This window comes from Lactuca serriola, chromosome 8, assembly GCF_051521515.1.
Source record: "Lactuca serriola cultivar US96UC23 chromosome 8, Lser_US96UC23_V15, whole genome shotgun sequence".
In the NCBI taxonomy this organism is placed as follows: domain Eukaryota; kingdom Viridiplantae; phylum Streptophyta; class Magnoliopsida; order Asterales; family Asteraceae; genus Lactuca; species Lactuca serriola.
Window position 1 is genome coordinate 28,681,406 of NC_136415.1, and position 8,432 is coordinate 28,689,837.

At 39.6% G+C, this 8,432-nt stretch overlaps 1 protein-coding gene across 1 annotated transcript; it reads right to left on the reverse strand.

Moving 5' to 3' along the window:
• Window positions 1–2,637: 2,637 nt before the first annotated feature.
• On the reverse strand, window positions 2,638–3,480 carry LOC145066749 (kunitz trypsin inhibitor 5-like). Its single transcript, XM_079014023.1, has 2 exons — window positions 3,172–3,480; window positions 2,638–2,991 (listed from the first exon to the last, which is right to left on the reverse strand). The coding sequence occupies exons 1-2, from the start codon at window positions 3,478–3,480 to the stop codon at window positions 2,638–2,640; spliced, it is 663 nt and encodes a 220-aa protein (XP_078870149.1).
• Between the last annotated feature and the right edge of the window lie 4,952 nt (window positions 3,481–8,432).

Sequence of the window (8,432 nt, forward strand, 5' to 3'; positions counted from 1 at the left end):
GAAAAAAAGCTGTAAAAAAAACTAAAGTTAGGATGAATTCATAATAAAATTTTAAAATTTGGGCAAAAAGGGTATATTTTGGACCAAATTTATAAAAAAATTTAAAATCTGGGCCAAAAGTGTAAATTTTGGACCAACTTTGTAATAAAATTTGAAATTTTTGCCAAAAATGTAATTTTTGAAAGTTGGATGACCTGTTGACCAGGTCAAAGGGTTAAATTGAATACGATTACCGGTATTTGGGACTTAATTGAATAAAAAAAATATATAAGGACTAAATCGATTATAAGACCAATATGTAGGGGCTTTATTGCAGTTTTCCTTATTTTGAGCTTATTAATGGTAAAATCATTACTTCTTTTGAACAATAAAGTTCTCTCTCTCTCTCTCTCTCTCTCTCTATATATATATATATATATATATATATATATATATATATATATATATATATATATATATATATATATAACATAAGGTATCATCTTACTGTAACTTTATGATATTTCACATAGAATATTATCTCACCTTAGTTATATACTGTTTCTGTCTAACATAGATATTGTCTTAGTGTATTATATTTTTAATGTATTATCTTTGTCTAATGGAGGGTTGTGTCTTATTACAATCTTAGGAAAAATGATACAAAAACCCTACAATATTTTAAAGTTGGTCAATTCAGTCTCTAAAGTTATTTTCTAGCTTTATGGGGGTATAAGGTAGGTTACAACCTGTTCTTTTAGTCCCTTCAACCTCTAATATCAGGTACATCATGCGACATGTGACCATTTAGATCTGACGAAACTCACCTTATGACCTCGTAAAGGCAAAAAAATAAGTTTGAGGATTATTTACACCAAAACTCAAAAACACACATTAAAAACACAGTCGTCACACTTGAGTTCGGCGTCGCATTGAAAGCTTTTCTGATGGTTGTGAACTTTCAATAACATCTTATTTGTAACTGTACTTATTGGAAAACAATTTGACTAGTCGGAGATGGCAGATTTGAGCTGGGAGACAATATCCAGAAACAATGCGCGACAATCCTCTAGAGTTCGGATCTCGAGAACAATGAGATGAGGGAGCTTCTGGCGAATGTTGGTGACATTGAAGTCAGTGGAGCATATGTCAGAGATAGTCTTGTTGGAGATTGTGTGTGTTTTTAGTGCGTGTTTTTGAGTTTTGATTTAAATGATCCCCAAACTTATTTTTTTTGGCTTTATGGGTTCATTAAGTGAATTTTGCCGGGTCTAAATGAGCACATGTCACATGGTGTAGCTATTATTAGAGGTTGATTGGACTAAAAAAATAGGTCGTAACCTACCTTATACCCCCATAAAACCAGAAAATAAATTTAGGGATTGAATCGACCAACTTTGAAAACATTGTAGGGCTTTTGTATCATTTCCCTACAATTTTATAGTATTCACTATGTATGAAAACAAAAGGTTTTATATTACTGTAATGTATTATATTTGTCTGACAATGAGTATTATCTCATTAAAACGACCACAAAAACTTGTGAAGTTGCATATCAAGAACAATAATAAAGATATCTACTTTATAATGATGTTGATTGTTGAAGTAGGTATTTTGTTTTCGGTTCCTTGCATAAGTTCCCACCATTTCCACTTTTTAAATTGCATACTTTTCACAAAAAGAATATACCTCGTCTAGAAGATCTTCAAACCCATCATCTCAAAAAGTTAATTTTTTTTGTCATCTCTACCAATGAAATGACTTCAAGTATGTCTTAATCTTTTTTTAAAGAGCTTGAGACATCATATTTTTAAGCTCTAAAATGCATATCATCAAATGCAAATCAAGCATAAAATTAAATGTTTTGAAATACAAAGCAACACCATGTGCTTGGTTCTAGCTAAATCCATTTTTACCTTCATTTTCAACATATTCAAAGACTTAAAAACCTCGGAAATAAAGAGACCATATTTGATAATTTTATAATGAGAACCCCAACGTTTATCTTTGACTCGTATTAATGAACACTCTTGGTTTAACCATTGTCGGTTTCAATCTTACTGGTACCAATTGCTTCTTACACTCTTTTTATAACATTCTTGAATCATCTTTGCGTCGGCAAGAAGCACAAACCACATTCATAACAAAGGAAAAGTTTTCAAAAAAGTTTCCAACAATATTATGGTCTCTTGCAAACTCCACAACCGCTAATTATAGTTGGTGAGCAAAACAAGTATATAAAAACGAACTATTATTCTTTAAAATTAGAGTAGTCTTAATGCATAAGCTTCCATGCCTAATCACTTAACCCATTAAGACATGTTTTATATATTAAGTGAAAAACCTATCACATATGTCTTTATCTATTATAAGTTGTGCTATACTATGTCCACCGAATACAAACATATTGAAAGAGTAGCTGTAAACGAATGGCTCCAACATCCCATGCACATAATCCATTGATTAATTTTTATAGGCATTTTACAAGTGTCACGAATTGGCTTTTCATAAATCATGCATGCCACCTTTCACTTAATTTGTAGAACAAACAAAAATGCCATTATTGAAATTTGAACCCACACATCATTTTCATCGACATAGTAGCCTGCATGATACTAAATTTATTTCTTGAACAAGATCTAGAGTACCTAAAAGGAATTATTCGACCTCATTTCCCCATTTGCTAAATGTGCTTACAAAGGACGATATTGGGCTAATACTAGTCGGTTGGCTAAATGTGCCATCATAACTTTTAAACACAACAGGGAATATAGCATCGGTACGACCAATGTATCCATTAATACCGTCGGCATCTCTAATAACGCCGACGTTAAAGCAAGTATGATCAGTTCCTGGTGAACCACATTTAAACGGGCAATGCTGAATCTGGTAGCTCTGCAATCCTTCCATAATATCACCTTCCACGATCTGAAAGCAACTTTCCGGCGTGTTGAACTCCCCACCGGTAGTCACTATTTGAACAGGAACAACTCCCTTATCATCATCATCTTTCTTCTCATCGTCATCATCATCATCATCATCATCATCTTTCTTCTTCTTCTTCTTGTTATCATCATCATCTTTCTTCTTTTTAGCTTTATTAGTCGTCAGTGGTTCATCTTCGTCGTTCTTGGCTACTGCCGCCGTCGACGTCGTCACCTTCCATATGTTCGATCCATGGCAAGGGTTTACGACATAAGCTGAAATCGAAATGGGATAAGCAACTGGGATGATTTCTTCGTCTTGGACTATGGGGCTGAAGGTGAACGGACCTCCATTGTTGACCTCGAAGGACTCTTGAGTGACGTTGAGTGGACATGCGTCTTTGGTGCTCCGAGAAAGAGTGAGTCCGCCACCGGAGCGACGGAGGAGGGGGAGAATGTAGTAGGGGTTGCCCCTCAGAAGCTCGGTGCCGGCAGAGTCGTAGATTACATCAGAAGAGGCGGAGAGAAGTAAGAGTGTAGTGGTGAAGATGAAGAGATTGAAGACAAGGAATGACATCTTTTTTCTTGATTAAAGATTATGAAAATGTGTGTTTCATACTTTGATGAATGGGTATATATAGGCGAATGAAAGAGTGAAATACTATTGTTATTGTATTTTTTTTATTAAATTTCTGGTAAATTACACTTTTAGTCATGATCGTGGTATATATTCACTACTATGCACGTTGGGTAATATATAGTTTTATTGGGTAATATATAGTTTTAGATAGATTTTTTTTTGGAAATCAACAATAATAAAGTCTTTAAATTTTGGTTTGACAAAATTGTAAAAATGGTCCCTATGGTATGCATTTTTTTGAGGTTTTAGTCCAAACCATCCCTTTTTTGGATTGATGGTCATTTTGACCTAGTTTCGTTGTATTTTTAGTCCCTTCGAATAGTGAAATGACTGTAATACCATTGGAGTATTTATTTTTCATTTTTATTTTATTTTTTTTTTAAATCTAATACTATTTTGTTAAAATTTAAAAAAATAAGAAGCCCCCCCCCTTCTCTCTCTCTCTGTGTGTGTGTGTGTGTGTGTATACTGTATGAAAAATATTTCCCCATTTTTTCATCTTCTTGATTCCAGTCATCCACCAATATTGAGTGAATGGCTACTCAAGCTTCCCTCTTTGCACTCGTAATCCCCAATCAAACCTCCCCATGGAAACAATCACAACCCATCTCCTTCAACAACGTCAAACAATCCAAACCCACCACCCGTTTCACCACCATTAAGGTTGCGGCGACAGTGGAGGTCCCCACCAAAGAAGCTCCGATGAGATTCATCCTACCTGAACTCGATCCCAACACCTCATCTCCAATCTTTGTCGGAATACCCCATCGAAGCACCTCCCTCTGCCACTCCCAGCTGCCATGGTAAAAACCCACTACCACCATGTTTATTTTGTCGAGTATAGAAGACCTAAACACCCCCGACCCTTACTCCTTCCTTCCCTCGTATCTTACGTATCGATTTCTTCCCCTTTATCGGCCACCGGAGCAGCTCCCTACAATAGCCCCTCTCGATTTTCCCCTTTATCGACTCACCCCTTTCTCTTTTTTTTTCCTTCTTTTACGATTCCTTAGTCTTTCATTTATGTGTATTACCAATGAAATAGGTGTTTGTGTATAACCTGTATGTAGATGATGTTTCTAGATTGGTTGTCATTTAAATCAGGTGATATCATGGGTAAAACCCTGAGCAATCAAATTGATTGTTGCTTATCGTCTCCTCTAACATCACTAATGTTTCTTTTCATCATCGATTTTGATAGTGTAGCACTTGGTTCCTGGTATGTATTTTAATCTAAGTATTTTTGCATTTTTAGCTGGAACTCGGCGAGTTGTATGCCTGACTCGCCGAGTAAGGGCGAGATATCCAACACGTTTAAGTTGGCGACTCGACGAGTCCATATCCTGGACTCGGCGAGTCTACCGTTCTGGAAGAAACCCTAACTTCAAGGGTTTGTACCCTATTTAAACCCCCTTATGCGCCCTAAGCTCGCTCAATTCACTCTCAGAGCTTCCTTTACCAAACCCTAGCCCTCCCCTTTATGATTTGAGTGTTTGTGTGCTTTTCCTTGAAGTTTAAAGAAGAGAAGGAATAAAGGACCAAGGAGAAGGAGAAGAGCAAGGATCTAGAACTCAATCCAGAGTTCATTGAGGTATATTTCAGATCTTTTCTGTTGCCATGATGATTTTCTATTAGAAACCCCATTTAAGCCATCTTTATCCACTTCCTAGCTTGATTGTAATATAGAGATCATATTGAGTGGAATGGCCTTTGAATCTAGCTAGGTTTTAGCTTCAAGAGCTCAAATCTACTGCCTTTATGGAGCCATATTGCATGAAAACCCTAGATCTACTCTTTTAGTGTATTTTGAGCCTTAAAATCCTTCATTGGTGTTTATCTACACGTAAAGTTGGAAACTTTACGTGTTAATCGAGCCCTAAGATATGGATGGAATGCTCTGGATTCAAGCAGAATCTAGTATATAGTGATTGCATGCATTCGACTCGGTGATTCGTTCTTCAAACTCAACGAGTCGAGTCGCGAGTTCCCGATTTTCCCCTTTTGAGTTATGCCGAGTGGGATCAGGGAGCTATAGGTGGACTCAGTGAGTCGGAAGCCAGACTCAGTAATGGAGGGACTCGGCGAGTCAATGCCCTGACTCGACGAGTCCAAGGCAATCTTCTTGCCTCAAGAACATACTCGACGAGTTGTTCATACAACTCGGCGAGTCACAGACCAGAGTGTTCATCGGATGAAGATGAACTCGACGAGTTGTTCATACAAATCGGCGAGTCGGATGAATGACCATTGGATATCTGTATAGAAGGAGAACTCGTTGAATCAATGCCTAACTCGACGAGTAGGGACGGGAGTGAGGACAATCGACTGGATAGGGACTCGACAGGTTGGCGAGCCAACTCGACGAGTCGGTTCAACTGGAAGTTTGACTTTGGCTTTGACTTTTCACTTGTTCGGGGGTAAAATGGTCATTTTACCCTAAGGACAATTAGCAGTGTTTGATTGAGTGTTACAGTCGTAGGATTTCCGGAGCAGCAGCAGTAGACAGACAGTTCCCGCGCAGATCAACAGCTACTTCAAGGTGACTTACCTTCCAGTAGCGGTGGGTCTACGGCCACAATGCCGGCCCACCAGTAGGAGTTGTGTGTTAGATGATTGTCTTTGTGATATCATGTAGGTTTGTTACTACCTGATATGTTATATGCTAGCTTGATGTGTTATAGTAGTGGAGTTCGGTTGTTAGGACCGAAGGGTAGTCAGACACCCCAGATACGTCTGAAAGTATGTGATGTTATGATTATATGCTAGCATGATTTGTTATATGTGTTAGGGGTAGTAGGAGGGGAACAGTCCCCGAGTTCGGTTGTTAGGACCGAAGGGTAGTCAGACACCCCAGATACGTCTGATAGTATGTCATGTTATGATATGTGTTAGTAGTAGTGGTAGGGGGTGAAATAGTCCTCAAGGTTTGGTTTTTAGGACCGAAGGGTGGTCGGCACCCCAGAATGGCCGAACGGGTAGGACGGCACCCCAGAATGGCCGCACGGGTAGGCCGGCACCCCAGAATGGCCATACCAGGTAGGTCGGGCACCCTAGAAATGCCTGACAAGTATTGTATGTTATATGATTGTATGGTATGTGGTACGATGGGGCAACTCACTAAGCTTTGTACTTACAGTTTTCAGTTTTGGTTTCAGGTACCTCTTCATCGAAGGGGAAAGAGCTGGCACGGTAGCGGCACATCATACACATCCACGGTTCTCCGCCTTACGAGATTGTTCTGGGATTTGTACTCTGACATTTAGTTGATTTCATATTTTGGTTTTGAAATACAATATATGATTGTGAAATGATTTGATCAGACGATGTTTTATTTACAAATGTTTTCCAAAGTGTTGATTTAAAAATGAAATTTTGGACGTGAAAATTGGGTTGTTACAAGTTGGTATCAGAGCCCTGGTTTGAGGGATTCGGACACACCTTCGGGGGTGTTTGTACTCAAACCTAGGGATTAAAAGATTTTTACAAAGAAAGACTTTCTAAAAGCTAAGATAAAAGCGTTTTGAGAAGGAACAAGTGTGTGATGTGCGTAACCGGCCGAGCTCAAGTAAGTATTCCCCAAAGTACCCATATAAGTTTATGTTACGTTTAATAGTTCCAGTAAAACAACATGCTAGTATAGGACTAAGGATCTAGGAGTGATGCTTTATGTGTCTGCTTTATGTGCTTCAGCTTAGGAGAATTGCATGCTAGAATTGAGTAGACAGCAGTAGGATAGCCTGTTTAGGTTGTGCCTGATAGTATGAGCTTAGTATTGTATGCTAATGCAGTTCCTGTTATGAGAATATAGTTGCTAGAGAATTGTTCCCTTTTGTTCGAATGCTGCTTGCTTTGTGCTTTGTGGGACTCTGAGCAATGAGAGTTAGCCATTAGGTGAATATATCACGTCACATGTGATCAGGGTTGAATAATCTCAGTGTGCTGGATTTGGCCCTATTGTGCAGCTCTCCTTTGAGTCTAACCGTTGTAGGGATGAGTCTTTTACTCAAATGATTATCTAAGCCTCATCACATGTGATGGTAGTCAGGTAATGGCTAATTGGCATTGCAAGGAGGCCTTCAGAAGCTGAGGACCGGATTGGGTGGAGCTAGAGATTTTCCCTAGGGTAAGCCTAGGATGAGGATAACTGTGATCAACAGTGGTAAAAGGGATCTGGTGGAGTCAAGGCAGACCTTGAAGAAGGTACGGATAGATGTGGAAGGTAGTATGGGCCCGTACTACTGAAAGCAGAGGACCCGTACCCGAACTGAGGAAGGATGAGACAAGACTAAGGAACTTGTAGTAGATGTGATCCCTCAAGAGGTATCAGTATCACTAACGGTTGTTATTATGTATTGCAGAATGGTGGTACTACGACCGAGACTAACAGTTGGCAACTCAGGAGAGGGATCGAGTTCGGGATTAGGTTCCGAGCCAGTAGATGAGAGGCTATGCGAGTTCATCATGTCAGAGATCACCAGAGGCATCCTTGAGTCGACCCCCATCATCTTCGGGTCGATCAAGGAAAGGATAGTTGAGCTGATAAAGGACCGCCCCAGGGCGTTCCGGAGTGACCTGACATCTGGCCAGTCAGGATCCTGCACACTGTCCTTCAAGGACTTCAGGGGCAGTGGTGCGCCAGATTTCCATGGGGTAAATGACCCTATTGCTGCTAGACGATGGATTGCAGACATTGAGTCTGCGCAGTTGACTAGCTTCTGCCCCGAGGGGTTGAAGGTGAGGTTTGCAGCAGGGTGTTTTAGAGACAGAGCTAGAGACTGGTGGGAGTCTGTTGATGACTCATTGGGAGCCTCGGTTGTTGAAGCTATGACATGGCCGAACTTTGTGACCTGGTTCAGAGCGGAGTTCGCACCTGCGGTGGAGCTCCAGCA

Coding starts and splice junctions, on each gene's coding strand:
- LOC145066749 (XM_079014023.1), bottom strand. CDS start 3,480: ATGTCATTCCTTGTCTTCAATCTCTTCATCTTCACCACTACACTCTTA. Junction 2,992..3,171: donor TTTCGATTTCAGCTTATGTC/GTAAACCCTTGC, acceptor GACGATGAGAAG/AAAGATGATGATGATAAGGG.